The 26,197-nt window shown below is 35.7% G+C and overlaps 1 protein-coding gene across 3 annotated transcripts in view; it reads right to left on the bottom strand.

The window, feature by feature from the left end:
- Positions 1-26,197, bottom strand: part of PRKG1 (protein kinase cGMP-dependent 1) — a 1,343,317-nt gene that overhangs the window by 106,362 nt on the left and 1,210,758 nt on the right. For all 3 annotated transcript variants that reach the window (XM_053663936.1, XM_053663935.1, XM_053663934.1), the window contains exon 9: positions 14,081-14,155. In XM_053663936.1, coding sequence (XP_053519911.1) covers positions 14,081-14,155 — 75 coding nt within the window. The remainder of the gene's footprint in view (positions 1-14,080; positions 14,156-26,197) is intronic.

The raw sequence follows: 26,197 nt of genomic DNA, 5'->3' as shown, positions 1-26,197 counted from the left end.
TCAGCATTTGAGTTAATAAAATTTTGAGAAACCTGCCCATCTAAAGCTTAAAGTCTTGTCTGATGCCAATTATAATACTTATTGTACCTAAACTTTTCTTCAGGTATAGAAACTATAGAAAAGTAAGGCTCATTTTTAATATTTGGTAAAATCCTGTGCCTGATATATAACTTTATTATCATATATATGATGTTTATAAAATATATATAATTCCTGAATATAATTTTAATGTTCATCCACCCCAACGGTTTTGCATTTTTTGCCTACTATTTATATCGATGGTTCTGAAGCAGGGCTGATTCTGCACTCCCCTTTCATCCAAGAAAATATTCAGCAATGTCTAAAGATATTATTGATCGTCATGGCTTGGGGTGTGACAGTGTATGGCACTGGCCTCTTAATGGTGTATGTGATAAAATGGGGAACATATATATTTGATCTTTGTCATGGGTTCTTAACTCCTAAAACCCTTGTCACTGCTGGAGTGGTAAGTGTGTCCTTGGCATGCAGTGAGATGAGCAGTGATTGGGGCCCCTAGATAACATCAGGATGGAGGCTGGTGGGCAGAGAAAGCAAGGCATTGTTAGAGGGTTAGAACTGTAACCCAACTCCTCCAACCTCTGGAAAGAAGTGAGAAGCTAGAACCAAAGTTTGATCACTAAGGGCCAATGATATTATCCATTCTGCCTGCATAGTGAAATCACTATAAAAACCCTTAAACAATGGGGTTAGGAGACCTCTGGTGTTGCTGAATACATCAATGTGCTTGGAAGGAGAGAGCATGGGAATTCGGTGCCCAACTACCCATACCTATATAGCTCTTCAATTTGACAGTCCCTGAGATGTATCATTTATAATGAATTAGTAATGTTATGTAAACTGTCTTCCTGAATTGTGTGAGCCATTCTAGAAAGTTACAGACCCTCAAACAGGGGTCATGGGTACCCCTGATTTATAACTGGTGGGTGAGAAGCAGAGTTGGCAACCTGAGACTTGTAACAGGTGTCTGAAGTGAAGTGGGGGCAGACTTGCAGGACTGAATACTTAACCTGTGAGGTCTGTGCTAATTCCAGGTAGCTAGTGTCAGAATTGGACTGAGTTGTAGGACATTCAGTTGGCATCCAGAGAGCTGGAGAGCTGGTTATCGGTGTGGAAAATCCCCACTCATTTGGTATCAGCAGTGTTGTGAGTCAACAGCTCGGAATGGGGTTGAGGCCAGTGATGCTGCTAAGCATCCTGTGATGCACAAGACAGCCCAGCACAAGCAAGTTATCCGGGCCAAAGTGGCAACAGCACTGAGGTTGAAAAACTTGTATATATTTTATTTTTTATCCTCACCCGAGGATATTTTTCATTGGTTTTAGGAACAGAGGAAGGGGTGTGTGGGGGGGGAGACAGAGGGAAGGGGAAGAAGCAGCAATGTGAGAAAGAAACACTGATTGGTTTCCTTCTCACATGTACCCCAACCAGGGATCAAACCCTCAACCTGAGTATGTCATTGAACCCATGACCTTTTGGTTTACAGGATGACACTCCAACCAGCCAAGCCACATCAACCAGGGCTAGCTGTGTGACGTTTCTAAGACTGCAAAAGTAGCAAAAGGCTAAGGCTCACAAAATAAGATTGTCAATAAATTGATTAAGGTATTAATGTTTATGAAACTACTAAAATTCAAAAATGGGGATTATAGTTAAGTAATATAGTATGGTTATTGATAGTAGTGGCCTAATTTTTAAGTACCTATAGTAATCACAGCATCAGAAATTATTTATGAAGTCACAGGTTGAACCATACACAATTGCTATTCTAGTTAGCTAGAAGTGGTCAAATACTGACAGTTTCATATGGTCAAATCTAATAAAATAAATTTCTTATTAACTATTTCTTTTTATCGAATAGTAACATAATAAAAAAACCATTAACAAGTACAGTACTAAAGATGCATTTAAATAATAAGGTAGATAAAAGGGAAAATATGTAAAGCAGACAGTGTGTCTTACTGTGGTCATATTAAGGAATAGGGAGGTAAGTATTTTCTGTTTTTGAACAACATCTATTTAGTTCTTAGGAGTATGCTGCATTTTTAAGAAGTATTTTTACCTGACTTTTATGATTTCTTAGTGTGGCTCAACTGTAATGAACATATGAAAATATGAGCTAAAAATATACACTGTATAGTGTAATTATTGCATCTGGTTTCTAAAAAATGAGGCATGGAAATCACATTTTTTGTTGGTGGAGGTGGAAGAGGGTGTGGGGAGATAAATGGTAATCAAAATAACACAGTAAAAATGAACTATTAAAGTGACAAAAAAGTTTGTTACATGCTATATTCTTGTTTAAAACTTTCTTATTTGATTTGAGAGAAAGGGAGAGAGGGACAGAGAGAGAAAGGGAGAGACGGACAAAGAGAGAAAAGCAAAGAGAGAGAAACATGAGCTTGTTGTTCTACTTATTTATACACTCGCTGGTCGCTTCTTGTAAGTGCCCGGACCAGAGACAGAACCCACAAGCTTGGTATATGGAGTGGCACTCTAACCAAGTGAGCTACCTGGTCAGGGCAAGGAAATCCCATATTGATGAGTGATTAAATGTTGCTCTTGTACTCCTGTTTCCTTGTACTCCGTACTTCCTCCTCTATAGACATTAACATGTGAATTTATTGTTCTGATCACTCATTTAAATGATTTACCTTCTTTTAAGAGAATGTTTGTTAATCAATGTGTATCTTAACACCTTTCCAAAGTACGGGGCTTAAGTATTCTCCTTGCTCATACCATCACTCAAAAAAGCGCCCTCTGTTACCTATCTGGTCTGTTTATAAAGGCGTCATCTTGTCAATGGCCTTTTTTACCTTGGCTGCTTTATGGAGTCCATTTTAAATTAAGAATTGTTTTATGGTTTAAAGCATACTCTTCATCATTAATTTAATTATTCAAGTAATATAAAAACATTAAGAGGCTTATGAGGAAAAATCATGAGCTCCATCCAGAGGAGTGTCCAATATTAATGTTTATCAGCATGGTGAGCAAGGGACCTTATCCGGGAGAACAGCTCCTTAAACAAAATTATTTTCAGTAAATTGTATGTTTTACTAAATTATGATATTTTGAAAGGACAATTTTATTAGCATAACATGCACACCAAACTTAAAAAATCAGGGTCATTTATTTAAAAATGCTTAAAAAAGCTGATAGGGAACTACTTATAAAACCAACCAGTCATATTTTTCAACTCCTTAAACTGAAAGTGGTCTTAAATTCATCAGTTTAGGAAGATTTTATCTCCTTTTCAAGGATATTAGAATTATTACCGTCCAATAAGCTCAGTCACGAATATAACTAGGTTGTTTTAAGTGCTTGAGAGTTTTTGAATATTAGAGTAATAGCTTTTGTTTTCTATCCTTACATGTCTGATATATGTACTAGGGAATAGGCTGGCAGCTTGAAGTCATGCAGTTTATAAAGTTGACTAATGTCCTCGATTTGTGCATCGGAGGAAGCTGCTGCGATGCAAGCAAATAGCTGGGAGCTTCACGTCTCCATCCCCTCTGCCTCAAAGAACCATTTAAAGATGTAAATTAACATGGTATGTTATGTTTATTGTATCAGAACTCTTTATACTGCTGTTTAAATTCATTATTTAAAAATCATTTCTTTTTAAAAGAATTCATAGGGAAAATATTGTATAACATTTACAGTTTTAAAGGAACTCTGTAATTTTCTAATGGCTTTTTATTGAATGACAGCCTGCTTATTACCATATCTAAATGTCACATTGGCAAAAGAAAATTGTATGTATAATGATGAAAATGAAAATGGCTCTGTTTCTGAAGTTTAATTTAACTACCATGAGTTATCAAAATGTACTTCAAGCAAAAGTGCATGATTTTTATTTAAATATTTTCAATAAAGCACTAGCAGCAATACTTTCCAATTCTAAGAGAAAAGAGATATATAACTTAGTGACCTCTGTTAATATACAGACCCACAATTGTTCTATGATCCTTAAGGGTCTGTTTTCTATGGACAACCACAAAAGATCTCTTCATTGTAAGTTTGGAAAACAGCATAGTTGAAAATATTTTTTATATAAAAAGTACTGATGCTGCTTAAAGAATGGCTTTTTAACTTCTACATTTTAAGCATTTAACTTGACAGGATGTTTAAGATTATCATTTTTAAGGAGGGGAAGCAGACCCAGAAATGCCAGGAGCTAGGTTCTAGAAGACCTTGTACTGAAGGTCGCACAGAGAAGTTAGTGTCAGTGCCGTGACCAAGGCCCAGGTCTCCCAACCCCAAGGTATATTTTTCTTGCTATTTGAACATGGACCCTCCAGAGAAACCTCTTTGGGTGCTGAGCATTATCCTTGCTTGCTCTCTGTGCATTTAAAGGTTTTCTTTCTAGAATGGCCCAATCTTGTAAACTAAAGCTGCATTATAATTATGCTAAATGTTATCTTCACTCCAGTGAGACAGATTGCCTTTGCTGAAGAAGACAAGGTGGTTTAGCCAAATGTTATTAATTTTCCATGAAAACTGCTGAGAACACAAACAGACCTAGTACTAATATTATAGGTATTTTTTTCTGCTTTTTAAAAAGTATCATATCACGACAGGCTCTAGAATGCCAATATACCAAAAAACACATGGTGTGGGTTGCTCTCTTTTCTATGAAAGGTAGGGCCTCCAGAAGGTTGACTCGATTGCTATGTGGGTCCAAATTAACCTTAGGATTTAAGTAGCTCTTGATGTTTTGAAAGGAATTTCCAATCACTGTTGCATAATACCACAACAGCAGACTGAAATCATCCTCCTTTTCAGAAGAAGGAAACAGAGTCAGCAATCAAATGGCTTGTCTGCATTCACCAAGAGAGTCGGCAGCACTGGAATTTTCAGTTATTTGCAGTCCTCTGCTCTGTCAGTTAGAAAAGGTTGCCTGCAAGGACATACTGTGATTCACCTTATAAAAGTCTTACTCCCTGGAGAGTCTTAAAAATAAGAGCTGCAGAGAACTTAGCAAATGGCCTTTGAGAGTATGAAAATTTTTAATAAAACAGAAAAAAGTACTCATAGGCCAAGTAGCTTTATCCTGAAAAATATCTTTTAAGAGAGCCACCAAATCAGTCTTATGGCACTTAAAAGATAAATTTATTTTGATGCTGCCTGTACTCGCAAATCACATTGAAGTATTACTCTGTTAGCACTGGTGGCCTTATAAACTCTTGTATGCCTCTCCCCAGCCTGATTACACGTACTATAATTTCAAATACAAATAGTTCTTACACCGCAGAAAGCCAACTTACTACTTCAGGGCCAACTGTGCACACTTTCCACGTCTCCTGTGTTTTGCCTTTCGATAAAATGGAAAACACTTTTTGTTCCTCAGAGAATGAGACTGTCTTCAGACTCCTCAACCCTGGAAGTGTTCAGCAAGTTCTATTTCTGGTTTGAGGGCTATTTCATAATTCCATTCTCAGTATTCTTTCCTGTTAATTTGCCTATAATCCTCATTTTGGAACGGGGTATTCGTTCCCTTGAATTCTTTCCATTAGGGGAAAAACAATTTTCCAGGCTCATTTTCTTGAGTATTGCTTAGATGAAAACCAAGTTGGCTTTAAGTAAATTGTTGATAAGATTGTAGGAATACTACGATCTTGAGTCTAAAATGCCTGGCAGAAAAATACTAATCAGAAAGGCCAAAATTTGAAAATCAGGGCATTCCAAAGAAAAGCACCATGTGTATTTGATTGTGGATTTAAATTGTATGTTATTTTGATGCTAGAAAATGCTGAGGTGTTTGAGATGTTATCAAATAATACAGATTTGTGTTCCAGTTCGCACAGCCTCCTGTGTTTTGAAATACATTTGATGAGTGGATTTTCAAAGGCTTGAGTAACACTCGCAGTTCCCCTCCGTGGGCCAAAGAGCACAGAGCAACTAACCCATGACAAGAGGAACAAGCAATGAAAGGGCTGTCTCTGCTAATGAAAGGTAATGAGAGAACATCTTTCACTGCTGTCATGTTGTGTCAAACAACAAGGCTTGCTTCAAAAGTAATACTGGGAATATCAGGCTAAAACATTCCTTCGCAAATGAACTTATAAACAGAAGGAGAACTTAAACTCAATGATGACTAATTATAGAAGTAGTTGTAAAATTTTTATTTGGACTAAATCAAAAGGCCAAAAAAGTAGCCCTCAGTTTGCATCCAGAGGGAGATTCACATCATCTCTGGATGAGTAGGAGCTTATATACAAATTTATGCTATAACATTAGGAAAAAATTAATTCCTCTTTTGAGAATTTTTAATTTTCATAGGTTCTAAAGAGAAAAGACAATGTCAAGGAATATTACCTAATATAAGATGAAAAGGTGAAACCCTTAACAAAGAAATCAAATCACGAAGTGGTGTAAACTTTATCCATGGAGATGGTCTGACTTGCTCTTTGAAGAGGTCTGCTTTTGTCCATGAAAGTTAAAAGGACCCACTGAGACCCACTTGCCTGCTCTTAAATTCTCTCAGTCTTATATTGTCTCCTCTGCTGTTCTAATATGCTTACTGCTCTCTTAATATTGAAGATTCATAATCTTCCATTACACATTTCTGACTGTTTTACTTGAAATTCCTTATATAAGCTCATTGATTAACTCTTAAATTAGATTCATTTTCAGTCACGTTAGGGAACTCAATCTCAATCATGCTATCCTGAGATGAAAATGCCCGGCAGTTTGATAAATCCAATTAGTATTCGTTAACTAACACCCAGGACCTCTCAACATAGAATTACTATTCTCTCCTCCCCCATTCTTGAAACACATAGTTTTCGTGATACATCTGGTTTTCCTTGAATGTCTCATCTCTCTTTTCCTCTGTGTGTGTGTGTAAAATCTTTCCCCTTTCCCTGATTTTTAAATGCTAAACGTCCTCAAGAATCAATTTGCAATGCTAGTTCCTCTCATCTTCTGCTATCTTCCCTACATTTTAAACTACCATCTACCATCTAAAGACTCATTACTCTTAAATGAATACCAACCTCTTCTCTGAGCTCTAGACCTCCTAATCATGTCTCAAAGGCACCTCATTTAACCTGACCAAAAAATAAATAAATAAGTAAACTCATGGCCTACCCACTCTCCAAACCTGGCAACCATCCAATCTTTTTCTGTGTTAGTAAATGCCAGTGCCTCCCTGTGATCTTCAGACCCCAACTCTTTGCATGTTCCTCAACCCTTCTCCCCTTCATGACCAATATCTATGTCCTTAAGGCAACCTGTTGGCTTTACCATTTAGCTGTCTCTTAAATGCTCTTCTCTACTCCCACTGCCCTCACTCCAGTCTACTCTACATCAGCATTTACCTGGAAAGTATCTGGTTGTTCCTCTTGCCTCTGCTTTTCGCTATTCCAATCATGGAGCAAAGAGTGCTGTTTTGGTATAAACCAATTTGCTAGCTCACATGCCTGAAGTGACTACCCTAAATCCTTAACATCTATTTGATCTCCATCTTTTTACATGTTAGGCCCCAGCAACGTTGGTCCTTTGGTCCTTTGTGCATATCACACTGTGTCCTACTGCAGGCCTTTGCAGCTGCTCTCTCTGTCTAGAATGCTCTCCGCACCTCCTTGCCCAGCTAATACCAACTAATTCCTGCCTAACCAGTACCGGCTAATTCTTTAAAACTCAGCTCAAATCCAGTTAGAATGTCCCTTCTTCAGGGAAGCCTTTGCAGAAAGATTAATGTGTGACTGTCCCTGACTGAGCCACCTGCACCATGAAGGCAAAGGGCATGTCTGTTTCACACATTCCTCCACACAAGGCATTTCGCAGGCACACGGGAAATAGCTGTTGGATAAATGAATGCATGTGATGAAGTGAATAAATGTGGGCAATGCCGGTATACGAGGGGCTACAGAGTCATTTAGAGAGTCTTTAAACTGATATTTATAACAAGTGACATGTGGATTTAAAAATAATTGGAGGTTGTGTATAGAATAAATCCTAAATAATTTTAATATATATTTGTTGTGCCAGAGGTTGTATGGATCGGCTGAGAGAGGGGGCTCAGTCGGCACAATACGCTGCACCTATTTTCTGTACATGTCGTGACACAAAATAGTTTGGAAAGTGCTTCTAGATGGAAGCAATTTTAAGGAGTTTTTTTGTTATTTGCTGGTTTTTAAAAGACATGATTAAAATTTCTCAAAAGCACAATGAATTGAAACAATGTAAGGCTAAACTTGAATCAGTTTAAAACACTGTATTGCCATTCATTGTGTTATGAGGCCACTAACAAAATGGCATTAATGAAGTATATATAATAGCATTATAAATGTTTATAATGTGCTGAATATTAAGTGAAAAAAAGCAGACTATAAAGTCATAAATACACTATAATTATGAAATAAAAAGATAGCTAATAGCAATTGTTCTTGATTAGTTTAGACTGTGATTTTTTAAAATCTTATTTATTTATCTTTAGAGAAGAAGGGAAGGAGAGAGGGAGAGAAATATCAATGTATGGTTGCCTCCCGTGTGTCCCCTGCTGAGAACTGGCCTGCATCCCAGGCATGTGCCCTGACTGGGAATTGAACTGCAATCCTGCGGTTCCCAGGCCCACGCTCAATCCACTGAGCTATGCCAGCCAGGGCTGTAGACTGTGATTTTTTAAAAAAATCTATCTCACTGAATTATTCCTATTAAAGTGAAAAATATATTTTAATAAAAATAGATACGATTGTAAATAATATATGGGTTGTTATTTTTCCTCTGTGTATGACCATAGTGTTAGAGTATAACTGTGGCATACGTACATCACTTTATTATAGTACAACCTATAATTAACTATTATAATTAACAAGATAAGTGGATATATATAGAGAGAGAGACAAATATATATATGTTTCCTACTCAGAGAAAGAACTCACTGGCTTACAGCTGCCAAGTACAGTATTTAGCAATTAAGACATCTATGACAGAAAAACTTGAATCCGTCTTCTGGGTGTCCACCCCCAAAATTTGAAAACATTTATTCATAAATATTATGTAACCTATGTTCACTGCAGCGTTTTTTAAAACAGGCAAGACATAGAAACAACCTGAATGTTCTTCAGCCGATGACTGAATAAAAAAGATGTGGTACTTATATACAATGGTATACTACTCAACCGCTTCTGACAATATGAATGGATCTGGAGAGTAACATGTTAAATGAAATAAAGTTAGATGGAAAAGGACAAGAACTATATGATTTCACTCATACGTGAGATACAAAACAGAAAGCCGCAGATAAATGAATAAACAAGACAGCCGCAGTCATAGACACAGACAACGGTATGTGATTACTGCAGGGAAACGGAGTGAGGAAAGGGGGAAAAGGGTAACAGAGATCAGTTATGTGCTGACACAAGAAGACTAGACTTTGGGTGATGTGCACACAATGTAATATACAGATGATGTGTTAGGGAATTGTACACCTGAAAATTATATAGTATTATTAACTAATGTTATCCCAATAAATTTAATAAAAATACAGGGTCTGGCAAAAGTAATGCCTGCTTGAGTGTGGTTGGTAAGGTAATAATGAGTGTAATAATTTATAGTTTTAATTTTAACATTTCGCCTAAAATGTTATAAGGTGTGCTTGAGTGTGGTATTGTTATGTTTCAGAACTACATGCTTATGGATTTTATAATAAACAGGGGCATTATTTCTGGCAGACCCTGTATTTTATTTCAGAAATAGTCTGTGTTCATATATCGGAAATACTTGTTGTGAAGTAAAACATTTACTTTTTCTATTTGATATTTCTGGATGTTTATGTTTTTTCCAAGGCAAACTGTAAATATAGAGGTAGGACTCACCGCCCAAACAGTGATATCTCATGATAATCATCATGACTTGGAACTGAACGGTGAACATAATCATTGAGCTACACATCACTCTCTCCACTATCTTACGAACTCCTTCATGTTAGAAAATAGATTTCTATTTGGTGTGCACATTGCTGTTGGGAACCGCTCTGCCTGGTTTCAGGAGTTGTAACCGCCCCCCATGGATAAGGCTGAGTGAGCGACCCCTGGACTGCAAGCCACTAAGGAGACAAAGCTTATTTCTGGCAGCGGTGCTGCTTCTGCTTCATCCCCTGCCCCCAACACTTGGTCGGTTAGTCAGAGACGGGTAAGACCCCTCAGAGAAAAGGCAGCCTAAGCCAGACACGATCACTTGGGAGGCCCTCAAGGAAGGACTCAGGGGGCTGCAGGAAAGAGGGAGTGATAGACCCTCACACCCCTGGCTATCCTGACATTGCCTGGGTCCCCATATCCTCTGGGAGAAGTGCTTCCTGGTTCTAATCGACTCAAGCCTAAAACCTATAACGGGGAAGGCAGTGCAGCCCTTCACCGGCTAGAGCAATTTCCGGGGTGATCAGGCATAAGAAAGAGTTCCTAAAGTCCTGTGAAGCCTGCTTTGCTAAGAGTGCTTTCATTAATATGATAAGGGTCCGAGCACGAAAGCAGTATGTCTCCCAAAGTTTCTGCATCCCCCTTATCTGACAGACACTGACTCAGATTAAGCCTTCAGATTTCTTTGAAATGTTACCTATTTTTGATCCTTGCTGCCTGATATTGATTGATGAGCTTTACCTGTACTCCTATGTGTTTCAAACCTATTAAAAGCCATTGAAGAAGAGGTTCTTGGTCCCTCTCCTGTGAGAGACTGACCACCTCTCCTCCCCAAGCAGATCATGTCTTGGCAGTTTCATTTTCATCTGTGGCAGACAAGGGAGACTTGCTGGCAAAGTTGCCCCCACACATTGTAAAGCACAATGCCTGGCTCATTGTAAGTACATTTCTAAATGTTTATTAAGCAAATGAGTCCATATTGCCAAAAGGGAATAATGTGTACCTTTCTTGCATATGCTACTTGCTGCTCTAAATAATGGTTAATCATCCTTAGTTTTGATCTGATATTGTCTCATCTAAAGTCTTTGTGATTATGGCTTCATATTTAGAAAGAGAAGCCCTTAGTGGATAATTAGCAGCACTTCTGAGAAGTTTAAACATGCCATAAAGGTAAAGTTTCTGTCCACAATAATTTTCTTTGTAGGAAGTACATCTCGTGAAATAGGCTGCGGGCACATACACTGCAGCAGGGCGTTTTGAGAACCATTTCCCTTAAATAGTTCTCTCAAGCCAATCTTCCTGGACCGGCCACTCAAGTTGAATGCTTGATATGTTTTTCTAAAAGGGATGATTTGTACATTTTGTGGAAGCATTCAGCCACTGAAGACTGACAGTGCTAAGAGTGTTCATTGTCTCTCACAATTGAACTTCTGAATGTCTCTACTAAATTGATTTTTATAGTCATCCTACCATTTTTTAATGTTTTTACCAAAATGGGCATAGTTAGTGAGACAATACCAACAAAAATTTCACATGAATAAATAATATGATCGTTTTAGTTGGGCTTTTAAAAATATTAATATTACCTTTAACGAATTTTACAAAAATCAAGGTGATCTTTAAAAAATAAAGCTTACACAGTAAAGCACAGTAAAGCCAAAACAACACCTTACTTCTAAATGGTACACAATTTTTATCTATATAAAAATAGAGAGATATTAACAGATTTATGAAGGCATTTTGGAGCAATTACAACTTTGTCTTAAACCCTGCAATGTTGGCAAACCCTACAGATTCCTGAAATACAAAGGGAAGGTACAACACTTTCAAGGGGAAAAATCCAATATAGAGAGACAAAAATGTTAACCCAAACAGATATTTAAACTGGTTAGTTCAACTAAAAAGCTTTCCCTGGGGAATAATTTACTATTTACCATCTCTGAGTGACAGGACGTTTATTTAAAAAGATGCTGTCAACTTCGGAAATCTTCAGATATGAATTATAGAAAGCTAAAAATGCTTAATTGTTAAAGGAATAACAATACCTCCTTCAATATGTATGTTTGTTTTCATTTGTATGTAATCACTTGTTTGGCGATTTTGAGGGATAAAGGTTGTATTATCAATTTCTCTAGCATTGAATCAAAGGTTTTAGATTTTTTTCATCAAGCTATTCCTATTTTCTAAATAATTATCACTACTAAGAAATGTGGGTTATGCGCTCATTTGGATTTATCATTAATTAAACAGAATAATTTAAGTGGATTTTACATTTTATATCCAAGTATAAATATATAATGGCTAATTTATAATCCTGTCAAATTTATGGTCAAATATTTTGAAACATTTATGGGTAGTGATTTGATTGACATTCTTTAATCATAATTAAACTTTCTTTTAACTAAATGATAATATATTTTAATAAAACTATTTATGTGTATTTTCCAGACTGGGTTTAATTTCATTACATGCTATCAAAGTGAGAGTAGTCTGCCTGTATAAGTTTAAAGAATTCTTGCACATATAAAATAACTTCTATATTATAGATACGTACTAATTTTATCTATAAGTCAAACCATATATTAAATGCTTTAGTAAATTTCTAAATGTTTATTAAATGAATGAGCTTTAGGTTAGATTTCTAATGGTTACTTCTACCAACAATCTCACCCACTTTTATATTCTTTTGTAAATTACAAAGTATTTTTACATATTGCCATCAAGTAAATCACAAAAATCCCATTTTAAAGGTAAGATAATGAGATTGAGAGAGAGGTGTTGAGTGCTGACCAGGATCACTTGGTCAGTAATGGGAGAGCCAGGAGAAGAGCCAGCCCAAGCCCTCCAGCCCTTGTTCAGCATCATATTGTTTATCGTAATTGATTTTCTGCCAGTTTGAAGAAATGTCACCATATCTATTTTCTACATGTCTGAATCTGAATTTCAGTGAGTTTGTTTACATACTGTTTTTAGTTGAAATGTGAAAGAAAACCATAAGTGTCCAGCATTCATGAGATGTACATACAGTTTTCTTTGCAGAACCAAGAGTAAACCGAGGAGGATGTAACTAATTTGTAATCACTAACTATCACTGATCAATTTGAACTTTGTCACTAGTCTCAACACTGAGTAGCGAGAATTGAAGTTATATAAAAACATTAATCAATGAATTTGTCTAAAGCTTAGCAGGGAAACAGAAGTAGATAAAAGAATACTTTAAGTTAAAAGACCTTTGAGGGTTTTTTTTAGTACTAGAAAAAATTTTCATCTTCACAGATTATCAGGAAAAAAATATACCCTATTTCTTTTGCTTTTAGGATACTATAAAACCAACCAATCGAATTCTGCTCCTGAACTATCTATTTACAGATAGATTTTGTTTATTTAATCCTTCAGGTTTCCTGTATGATATCAAATACTATATTATTTTTACTTAAATTACTTCATTGGAGGAAAGATGAGAGAATTATATAGATTACAATTTTTAATAAGTAACCTAAAATTTTTGCAGAAAAAGCCCAATCTTAAATAACTGTAAATCTGTGTATAAATAAAATAAAGCTGTGTTTTAAATCAAATTATTCTAGTAGAGAAACTTGTGTTTTATTACACTAAATCAATAATTAGTGCAATATGCATTTTCTTACATTCTGAAAACAGTGCTGCCCAAGTTCAATGTAAAGCAACAATGTAGTCATTCAGGAAAATATTTTCTGGTCTTACTATTTTTCATACAATTTCACAAACAACTATTGAATACAACCACCATTCATTCAGAAAGTATTTTCAGTGAGAGAAATAATGTATTTACATTTAACTTTTTAGTATTGAATTTTAAACCATGTAATTTGCCATGTATAATGCATACTTTTTTGCCCAAATTTTTTAAGGGAAAAGTAAGGATGCACAATATACATGGGTATAATGATTACATACCATGGGTATAATAATGGGTATAATAATACCATGTGTAATGTACACACAAATGTGGAAGTGCATTATATATGACAAAATATGGTAATTACCTTGAATCCTTTGCTTCTTTTTCCTCTTAAGTAATTAGTTTATTCTAATTAGAGTAATGGACTTGGTAAAGTCTAACCAAATATTTGATCTTATTTCTGTTCAAAATCATATGTTAAATCAAGATAAAGGCCAGAGGCAAAAAAGTCACTTACTTTGCTTTAGCTTCTGCATCCTCATATGCCTTATTAGAAACATCGTCCAATCCTCCAATTAAATGCTTGAAAGATCTGTTAAAGGAAAAACACAGCAGACAGGATAAATCCTCTATGAAGCTGTAACAAGGACAACCTAGTCAATAATTTACTGAAACAATCTAAAAGGGTCTAAATAAAAATGAGTTCAAACACTTAATCTAGATACATTATTAAGACACACGTCAGGGAATGATATAAACTCTAGGAGAGCAGGCACTCATTCGTCATGTTCACTTAGACCACTGAGACCTGGGTCCTACCACTGAGACCCATATCTGGTGAAAGCAGATACTCAAAGAACTGAGTGAAATAAGGTCTGTGGCCCACTGACTGATAGAGACTGCAAAGCCAATTATGATAGTGAAATAACAAGACCTACTACTTTCTGAATGACTACTGTATTCCAGGTACTATTTTTTTTACTACTCATGCACATATATCAATTCCAATTCTCAAAGTATAAAAGATAAGCATCATTAACTGCACTTAACAAAACAGTAAAATAATCTTCATATGCAAAATAAAGGAGATAAGAAAACGACTAACTGAAAGGAATTAGAGAAAAGTCAACTCATTCTGGAGCAGTGAAGAAACTGACTTTAGCATAAACCTGGGAGAATAATGTATATGCTTAAACTCAATCTGTTCAATACTCTATTGTATACATAGAACTGTGTTCAGACCCACTTTATATAGTGAAGTCTCAACTCACATGTCTATATAATATTATAGAGTCAGGACAAAATAAATGTACATACACACAGCAATCACTCTAAAAAATATTGAATGAAACCACATACAGTAACTCTAACACACACTATATTCTGGCAACCACTGACCTACAATGAATGAAGAAACAAAAGGAAAGTCTATGTTCAAAATTCCAAGTGTTGACATAAATCAGAGCCCTTGCTTACATGGTTCTTATATGCCTGGTATTGTTCTATGTGTTAGAATGTACTGGGACAAAGAGGACCTAAGCCACGGCCAATGCTGGACCTGCCCATGAGACTCATTATTATCAAAAGCACTGAAACACAGCCATGGACATCCTGCTGGAAACCAGTTGAATCCTCACTGCCCCTCCCCTCTCTCTCCCTCTAGCTTTACCCAGAGGCAAGGCCCATAAATCTCCCGAATCAGCCATCCCTGATCAGAGGATGCTGTCTTGCAAACACCTATACACAGGACACCTTGGGCAGATCAGCAGGGGTCTCCCCAGGGGTCTGCAGCGCACCTTTAAAAACCCTTCCATCCTCCCTCCTTTGCTGCTGTAGTCTGCTCGGACTCACTCCGCCTGATCACAGTGTCCCACCTCGAATAAGAGCCCTTAATTGCACCTTTCTGGCTCCTGGTCTTTTCTTAGCCACCTTGGCTATCTAACACTATGCACTTTACATGTAGTAACACAAACTTCAATAGTTACAGTGATCCTATGATTTAGTATTGTTATCTCCATTTTATATGATGATACCAAGGACTGAGAGGTTAAGAAACTGACCTAAAGTCATACAGCCAAAAGACTTGATAGGAAAGGAGGGGTCATTCTCCTTCACACTCTTAAACCTATACTGCAGCCCCTATCTAACCTCTGTCTTGAAGATAACTATCAAATCTCCAGCAATATTTGAGGTAAGTGTGGAGAATTTTAAAGTGCTGAAAGAAACTGCATTTTAATTTAAACCCCTTTTATCTTAATGCATACAAATGGCCATGTGTGTTGGATTAAAAAACAAAATATGACACTCAGGTCCTGAAACATTGCAGGATCTTTGCTAATTTAAATTTAGATGTTGCTTAATTACTTTCACAGAACATGACACTGTGCTTAGGGCTGACTTGGGGTGGGTGAGGAGCTGTTATTGCAGGGCCTTAAGTAATGATCTTATCTGGGGGCAGGGTAACGGATGCTGGCTAAATACAGTAATTATTTCTAATACAAAAATAAAATGGCTAGGCAGAAGCCCAAGGGATCAAAAATCCTATTTTAGAGTGTAAAGCCTTCTGTCATGCATTGCACTAATGAATGCCAAATGAATGAAAGCTGAATGAATGAGCAATAGGCAGTTCTTATAAATATTTTAAAAAATATACAATTAATGATCAAACAAATTGTAAAAATAATCCCCATGACTGAAAATGTTTAAATATTATTTTGTGATTGTTCTTTATATGGTAAATTTTCTCACCTTCCCATAGAATGTGTCTTGGTCATTATTTAGAGAAAGCCTACTCTTAGAAAAATTTCCTAAGGCTAGATGACTTGTATTGTAAAGTAAAATGTAGTATTTCTCTTACTGTAAAAATGATATCCTGTTGTTGTATTTTTAATAGATAGTATAGAATTTAAGCACAGAGAGTTAATGTTACTTGTCCAAGATAACTGTAATTTAGCAGCATATTAAGAATTATAATTCATTTCCCTAATAGTCACTGCTGTCCTTTACAATGCTTAGATATTTTTAATACAATCAAACTAAAAACATTGTGAAAAGGCACGAACAGAGAGGAACCAAAGAGGAAGAACCGCCAAAACTTAGCTTTTCAAATATATTCAGATATATTGAGAGAATGGGTTCTTAGACATTTAAAAATCAGTCATTCTGAGAGTTCAAATAGTTTCCAAAAATGTCCTGTCTTTCTCTATCTATTTGAGCTAAGGTCATCTTAAGCAGAACAGTATATGATCAAAAATTAGAGAGTGAAATGATGACAAATTTGATAAGGATAAAGAATTTTTAACTTAAAAAAAAACTATTCATCTTACTAGGCTCAGTAAAAACCATACAGATCACTCTTTAAAATACAGTCTGAGATTTCTCTTAGAAAGCCCACAAATGGAAAAGCCTACCCATGGCAAAGCTACATAGATTTTCAAAAGTAGAAACAATGTAATGACAGCAAAGAGGTTAAAAGTAACTAACTGGGGGAAAAAACAGATCTGCTAATGATCTGTGTATATTCATTTTTATTGAATTTTTAAAAATATTTTATTTATTTATCTTTAGAGGGGAAGGGAAGGAGAGTGGGAGAGAAATATCAATGTATGGTTGCCTCTCATGAGACCCCTGCTGGGAACTGGCCTGCAACCCAGGCATGTGCCATGATGCTTTGGTTCATGGGCCCGCACTCAATCCACTGAGCCACACCAGCCAGGGCTCATTTTTATTTAATCTTATATCAAATTAGAAGTATCCCATTAAAAAAGAATGAACAAAAGAAGTATTTGAAGAATTAATTTTTCAAATGTCTTTTTAAGGGCCCTCGATTTATAATATAAATTTTCTATGTGGTGCTAATGATCCCATATTTATTGTTCTCTTGTGTGACTATATACAAAGGAAAGGATATGACTTGTACTTACAAAAGTCCCCCATCTTGACATAATAGAAAATTATTTTTGAAGTATGTTCCCTCTAATGGAGGAAAATGCTTTTCTTCATTTTTTTAACTGAATTTATTGGGGTGACATTGGTTCTCAAACCCATACAGATTTCAAGTGAACAACTCAGTAAAACATCATCTGCCCAGGGCGTCATGCACCCGTCACCCCAAGCAAAGTCTCTCTCTGTCCCCATTCTCCTCACTCTTTGCCCATCTCTACCTACTTTCCATCTCCTTTCCCTCTGGCCATCGCCACACTGTTGACTGTGCCTATGTGTTATGTACACATTTTCTTGGCTAATCCCTTCACCTTCTTTCATCCAGTCTCCCAACTGCCCCCACCCTGACAGCTGTCAGTCTGTTCCATATATCTATGCTTCTGTTCCTATTTTGTCTGTCAGTTTATTCTGTTCATTAGACTCCACATATAACTGAGATCGTATGGTGTTTGTCTTTCTCTGACTGGCTTATTTTACTTAGCCTAATAATCTCCAGATCTGTCCATGCTGTCACAAAATGTAAGATTTCCTTCTTTTTCTATGGCTTTGTAGTATTCCATTGTGTAAATGTATGACAGGTTTTTATCTGCTCATCTACTGATGGGCACTTGGACCATTCCCAGATCTTGGCTATTATGTAAGTTATGTAAATAATGCTTCAATGAACATAAAGGGGTCCATATATTCTTTTGAATTAGTGTTTGGGTATCTTAGAATAGATTTCCAGAAGTGGGATGGCTGGGTCAAAAGGCAGCTTGATTTTTAATCTTTTGCGGAAACTCCATACTTTTTTCCACAGTGGCTGCACCAGTCTGCATTCCCACCAATAGTGCACAAGGGTTCCCTTTTCTCCACATCGTTGTCAACACTTGTTGTTTGTTGATTTATTGATGGTAGCCATTCTGGAAGGTATAAGGTTATATCTCATTGTGTCTTTAATTTGCATTTCTCTAATGGTCTATCTGTGTGTCCTCTTTGGAGAAATATTTATGTTGGTCCTTTGCCCATTTTTAATTGGATTGTCTTCCTGGTATTGAGTTGTGTAAGTTCTTTATATATTTTGGAAATGAACCCCTTATCAGTGGTATCATTGGTGAATATGTTCTCCCATTCAGTGGGCTCCCTTTTCATTTTGTTGATGGTTTTTGTTTTTGTTTTTTTCTGTGCAGAAGCTTTTTGGTTTGATGTAGTCCCGTTTGTTTATTTTTTCCTTTGTTTCTCTTGCCCAAGGAGATACATTGGCAAAAATACTGCTACAAAAGATGTCTGAGATTTTATTGCCTATATTTTCTTCTAAGATGTTTATGGTTTTGCAACTTACATTTAAGGCTTTTATCCATTTTGAGTTTCAAGTTGGTGGTCTAGTTTCATGGGTTTTTTGCATGTACCTGTCTAATTTTCCCAGTGACATTTATTAAAGAGACTGTCTTTACTGCATTTTATGCTCCTGTACCCTTTGTTAAATATTAATTGGCCATAAGGTATTGGCTAATTAATGATTTATTGCTTAATTGGTTTATTTGGTTTATTTCTGGGCTCTCTGTTCTGTTCCACTAATCTATATAACTGTTCTTATGCCAGTATCAGGCTGTTTTAATTATAATGGACTTGAAGTATAGTTTGATATCAGTTATCAGAAAAAAATGAACAAAGTTTGTTCTTTTTTTCTCAAGATGCTAATGGTAATTGGGTTTGGGTGGGTTTTTTTTTGGTTCCATATACATTTTTCAAATATTTGTTCTAGATCTGTGTAATATTAATAGCACCGGTATTTTAATAGCAAAATGTTTTTCATTTAAAACAATTGATTTTCTATTATAGAAAATAGAACTGAGAGAAGAAATCACTCCTAGTTTTCTAACCACAAATAACTACTGGGAAAATATGTATTTTTTTTCTGTGTAGCTTTATTGCTGTTTATGGAGGTGTAATCATGAAGTAGCTATGATTTAATATCTTAATTTTTAACTTACTATTATAGTTTACATATATACTTTTGTTTTAAAAATCTATAAGCTATATTTTCATAGCCAAATAATAGACCATTACCTGTGCACATATCACACAATATCTATTTATCTATCTAGACACACAAACATTCACACACACACTCACACACATATCTTAAATGTTGATGAAGAGGCTGTGGCAACTACGTATGAAAACACTTATGTTTGTACTCTGATAATAAATTAAACATATCGAATTTATTTTTGATGTAAAAATATCCAGGACTATAGTTTTGCAATTGTAATCATATGTCCTTTTTAAGTACACTTTATTTAGAAAACAATCTTGGCCAAATTACATTTTTTCAAAACATGAAACAAATGCATCCTGCATTCTAAGTCTCCTCCAAAAAAAAGCCAACCATTCTGCTTAACTAAAAATTTAAGAAAATGTAGATTTTCAACCAATGTTAATAAGTCCCAAATGACTGTGTCTGTGCCTCCCTGCACTGGTCATTGAATAATTGACAACATTACATTACTTTGTACTCCTGGTGCAAGTCTGAACTAATTAGTGTTTCACTTTCCATTCTTACTGATGCGCTGCAGGAACACCTGCTGTCAGTGTGCATCCTCATTAAACAGACATTTGGAACATTATTACTCTAAGTATCAGATGCTTTTGTAAATGTTTACCCCAGTCCTGACATTTCTTGAATATAAAGGAGAAGACTTGTTGTTTTATTCAGAGAGGTATTATAATGAAATGTTTTTGAAAACTTTAACAGCTGACTGAGAAGAAACCATAAAATATTATTTATCAGTTCTAACAAATATAGGAGACTATAGGAAAATCAAATTTTTTGAATGAAAAACTTTAAAATAAAATAGCCAACTTCATATACATTCTGGACGTAATTTTGGAATAAATAAAGACATTAATGAGCAAAAGCCTTTAATGCAGTGAGATTTGAGAGCAACCCTACTGCACACACATTAAGTATAGAGGATGAAATCCAATTTTAACAAGTTGACAGAATTTTTTGAGGAGGTAGATAAAATGCTATTAATTGAGTACATACAGGTAGAAAGAGAGCAAATGAAAAATCATTTTTTATATTTAATTCTCATAGTTTAAACATACTTGCAAAGTTGGGGTACACAAGAAAGAAGAGGAATGACGGAGGGAGGGAGGGAGGGAGGGAGGGAGGAAGGAAGAAAGGAAGGGAGGGAGGGAGGGAGGGAGGGAGGGAGGGAGGAAGGAAGAAAGGAAGGAAGGAGGGAGGAGGGAGGGAGGGGGGAGGGGGGAGGGAGGAAAAGAGAGAGGAATTTAAAAAGGAGGCAATAAAGGGAGAGAGGGAAAAAAGAAAGAAAAATGACCCTTTCACATCAAGAATATTATTTATAAATTTTTTCTTAAAAATAACATTTAATGGGCTGTGTTTCCCATTCTAGGGAATTTGTTTTAGAACATTATAATGATAACAACTCAGTGGGTAATAATTTCAGTTACTAAGATGTTTTCATTATTAAGTCAAAACCTTCTTCTGAAGGGACCTGATTACTTAGTGGAATGTCTAAAATTGTATAATTTTGTTCTTCAGTTGACAGGATGAGACTTCATCTAGAGAAAAGAAGTATTATTCATTAAAAAGGCAGTCTGAACTTCAGAGATCAGTATTATCAGGCTGCTAAAAAATAATAGCATTTATATTTCACTCTACAGGTTACAAAGTACTAGTTATATTCAAAAATCATATATGTATTCAATAGCATATACTAGTCAAATTAGTCCTCATGATTTTCTATCCTCTATTCCACTACCTTGCTTAGGAATCTTGTAAGAAAATATTTAAAATACAGCCTTTTCAAATTTAAAATAGGGTGTGAGAAAATACCAAAACTTATTTATAACAGTTCTTTTTATTACATCCTTAAATAAGATAGCAATCTATTCTTAACAGTTAAACATTGTAAGTCAGAATGATTTAATAGTGAAATCTTCACTTGGAAACTGTTGCACACATCTCAATAGTGCTAAGCAAAATGTTTGCCAAGCATCACCTCAAATTTTGAAAAGGCCCTTTTAATTTGACAGGTGTGTAAGACTATAGCGCATTAGACTTTCCTAATTTGAATCTAAGTCCTTTAGACTTAGAAATGAATAAATATATTTATTAAAAGGAAGTGTCCAAAGTTAGTAGGGACATGTTACTTCACTAAATCCAAGATTTTAGAGGCATCCTTCATTATTTTTAGTACTTTTAATCAAGAAAAATCTGTTTATTCACTTTATGGCTTCAGATAAAGACTTTTATGTTTACTTTTTGCTTGGTTGTTTTGTTTACAACGAACACAGCCCTAATTATTAGTGGATCATATAATCAAGAACTTCAGAGGGATTGTAACTCCAAATGCAGTAAAACCAAACAGCATCCAAATTCTCTCAGTTATCCACTCATCCACCCATATGTATGCAATGTTTACTATCTATAAGAGATAACTCAAACAACTATGGATTATGCAAAAAGAGTAGGATACTTCCTTAAGGAATTTATAGCCTTATATTAGAAATAAAAACCAAACAATTATAATACAAGATAAGAGGTTCAATGCTGATGGGAAGGAAGCTTCTGACATCTATAAAAGGTCTGTCATCTCAAAATTGATACTAATTTCAGAGAAAAAAATGACACTTTTATGAGCAAATAGTTTTCTCATCAGTTTTTTCTTTATTCTGCACATAGGCTTATATATGCAAGAGAATATCACACACACCAAAGTGTTAGATGTTTGGTTGTCTTTGTCTCTCCTTTGTAATAATAATCCTATATCTATCATACGAATTATTCATTAGAGAAAGTTGGTTACAAATAACACGTACTTAAGTTAAAACATTTCCTGATTATAATCGCATGCTTCAAAAGAATTAAAATTTTAAAATAATGATCCATATTGGTCTAATGACCATAGAAGCCAGAATTAAGAATTGAGTTCAGAAACTGTTGCATTTTGTTTACCATGATTTTTGAGGAACAGAATCCATGAAATGTTAACCAAGTTTTTATGCGTCTATATAGTTAGTCTTCTCTGGGGCAGAGCCTTAGTGAGTTAATAAGGTTTACTACATTAGACAATTGGCATGGTCTAGTTTTGAATATTTTACTTTTTTTTCTGATGCCAATGCTAATTGATTGAAATTTTAGAAGGCACTAAAAGCTCCAAGGAATAAAAGGCTTATTTGTAATTCCATAGCCTTGAGCCAAATGTTAAGATTTTGGTCTGTATTCTTCCAGACAATTTTTAATGTTATTTCAAAGCTGGAACTGTACCGTTTTAGTACTTACTTGACTTTAGGCTATGTTTGTGCTTATACAATAACCAACTTAATGATTAAATGAAGGAAAAAAATCCAGGATAGAATATGCTTGATTATGTAGAAACATCCCATAAGGGTTGGCTAAATTTCTCAATCTTATTCACATGCTTATCTAATGTTTTTATTGTTGAAGCTCTTCCAATATTTTGGCATAAGTTTTATTTTGACTCTTTTGACTTTTAATATTTAACTGTTAAGAATATGTTACATCTTAATAAATAATTAAGAGATAAACCTATAGCCAACAGCATACTCAACGGGCAAAAACTAAAAGCTTTCCCCTTAAGATCAAGCACAAGACAAGGGTTTCCACTTTTACCATTTCTATTCAACATAGTAATGGAAATTCTAGCCACTGCAATCAAAAAAAAGGAAAAGAAATAAAAGGCAATCAAATTGGAAAGGAGGAAGTAAAACTGTCATTGTTTGCAGATGGCATGATAGTATACATGGAAAACCCTATAGACTCCACCAGAAATCTACTGGATCTAATAAGTGAATTGGGTGAAACAGTGAGATACAAAGTTAATATTCAGAAATTGAAGGCATTTTTATACACCAACAATGAAATATCAGAAATAGGACTTAGAGGCAAAAATCTCATTTATTATAGCAAACAAGAAAAATAAGGTATCTAGGAATAAACCTAACCCCCCAAAAAAAACTGCCCACAAAACTACAGAACACTGGAGAAAGAAATTAGGGAAAACACAAATAAATGGAAGCATGTACTGTGTTCGTGGACTGGAATAATTAACATCATTAAAATGTCCATACTACCGAAAACAATTTATAGACTCAATACAAGTCCTATTACTAATGACATATTTCACAGATTTGGAAAAAAACATTTCAAAAATTTATATGGAACCATAAACGACCCCAAATAGCCTCAGCAAAATTGAGGAAGAAGAACAAAGTAGGAGGGATCATAATACCTGATATCAAACTATACTACAACACCACTGTAATCAAAACAGTTTGGTACTGGCATAAAAACAGACATAGAGATCAATGGAACAGAACAGAGCCCAGCAGTAAACTCATATCTCTATGGTCAATTAATATTTGATGAAGGGGACAGAAGCATAAAATGGAGTAAAAGTAGCCTCTACAATAAATGGTGTTGGGAGAACTGGACATGCCAAACAATGAATAACCACCAACTTACACCATACACCAAAATAAACTCAAGATTGATAGAAGACTTAGACCTAAATCATGATACTATAAAAGTTCCAAGGGAGAACATAGGCAGGAAAATTTCAGATATCCCACACAGCAATATTTTTTCATTGATATGTCCCCTAGGGCAAGGGATAAAAAGGAAAGAATAAGCAAACAGGACTACAACAGATTAAAAAGTTTCTGCATGCCTACAAAAAACATCAGTAAAATAAAAAGGGAACCAACCATATGGGAAAACATATCTTTCAATGGCATCTCAGACAAGGGTTTAATTTCCAATACATATAGAAAACTCACACTACTCCACATCAGGATGATAAACAATCCAATTAAAAAATGGGCAAAGGACCTAAACAGACACTTCTCCAAGGAGAACATACATACAAAGGGCCCAGAGACATATGAAAGAATGCCCAGCATCACTAGTATTAGAGAGACGTGAATTAAAACCACAATGAGATACCACTTCACACCAGTCAGAGTGGCCATCACTAACAAATCAACAAACAGCAAGTGCTGACAAGGCTGTGGAGAAATGGGAACCCTAGTGCACTGTTGGTGGGAATGCAGACTGGTGCAGCCATTGTGAAAACCAGTATGGAATTTCTTCAAAAAACTAAATATGGGGAACTGTTCTGCGTGGCGTGGAAATGTAGCCCAGCTCCCACTTGGAAAAGCCAGTTCGAAGTGAGACTCCAGCACACAGGAGCCATGGCCACAGATAGGTTCTCCTATGGGGAATCAAGCCTGTATTGTACCTAGGCTGCTATGAGACTTGCCTTTGCTAAAACTCCCTCACCCTGAATTGACGCGCAAGTGCTTATTGTAACTGCCTAAAGTCTGTGCTAAACCTCCCCATTATGGAGTGTAACCAGTCCAACCACTTTTCCCTTTACATTTGCAAATATCCTTCTTCTTTGATGTAATTAGCAACATCCTCTCCTTTGTTATCTGTAAAAGGTAATTACCTACAGCAAACCTGTACATAAGTAAATGAGGAGCATCCTTTTGGTAATGTACCCAGAAAAACAAGGAAAGCCTGTCCAGGCAGGGGTCAGGGCCCTCTCTCTCACTTAGAGAGCAGCTGTGCCTTCCCTTTTCTCCAAAGGAGTTCTGTAGTCCCTGTGTATTTGTTCACAGCTGCCACAACACGCAGTTGATGCGGGTCAGATCTGCATCAACTAAAGATGGAAATTCCTTTTGACCCAGCAATACCACTACTGGGATTATACCAATTGAAAAGAATCTATGCACCCCTATGTTCATAGCAGCATTATTTACAATAGCCAAGTGCTGGAAACAGCCTAAGTGCCCAACGGTAAATGAGTGGATGAAAACTGTGGTACATTTACACAGTGGAATACTGTACTGCAAAAAGAAAGAAGGAGCTCCTACTGTTCCTGACAGCATGGATGGAACTAGAGAATATGTGAAATAAGCCAAGCAGTGAAAAACAAATACCACATGATCTCACCTATAAGTGGAACCTAATCAATAAAACAAACGAGCAAGCAAAACATAATCAGAGATATGAAATAAAGAACAACCTGACAGTGACCAGAGGGGAGAGGGGAGGGGAATAACAGGGGAAAGAAGATGAAGGGGCAAGTCAATGTACATAAACTGAGGACTCATGGGCCTGGACAGTGGAGTGGGGATTGACTGGGATTGGGTGGGAGGGTGGGGCAGGGGAGAACAATGGAGAAAAAGGTGGGACAACTGTAACTGAACAATAATAAAAAAAAGTCCCTATATAAATTCAAAATAAAGAATTAAGAGATAAACTATCTTTTAAAAAATGTATTTTGAGATTTTTCCCTTAACCATTCTGAATGTGTAAATAATCTATCTTAAATAGTTATATGCAAGTTTCTTCTATACAACTCACTCTTACCTAACCATGATAGAATTCAGGAATCTTTTGTAGCTAGTGGGACTCATATTATGATTAGTAAACAACTGTTTCTGGTCTGTGAAGAGATTAAGCAGAGAAGTTTAGAAGCTTTTATAGCAAGTTGACACCACTTAAATAATCCAAGGGTAAGGTCAGCGGGTTCATATTTTTGAACAGTGAATAGACCTGTTTAGTTACTGTCAAACTCCTCATGAGGTGAGACATATTTAGTATGAACTGCATGCAGGTCATACACAGAAAGCAAATATTCAATGTGTGATA

This window comes from Artibeus jamaicensis, unplaced genomic scaffold, assembly GCF_021234435.1.
Source record: "Artibeus jamaicensis isolate MK-2021 breed Jamaican fruit bat unplaced genomic scaffold, CSHL_Jam_final contig_332, whole genome shotgun sequence".
In the NCBI taxonomy this organism is placed as follows: domain Eukaryota; kingdom Metazoa; phylum Chordata; class Mammalia; order Chiroptera; family Phyllostomidae; genus Artibeus; species Artibeus jamaicensis.
Note: the sequence above shows the minus strand (reverse complement) of the source record. Positions and strands in the feature narration are given on the sequence as shown.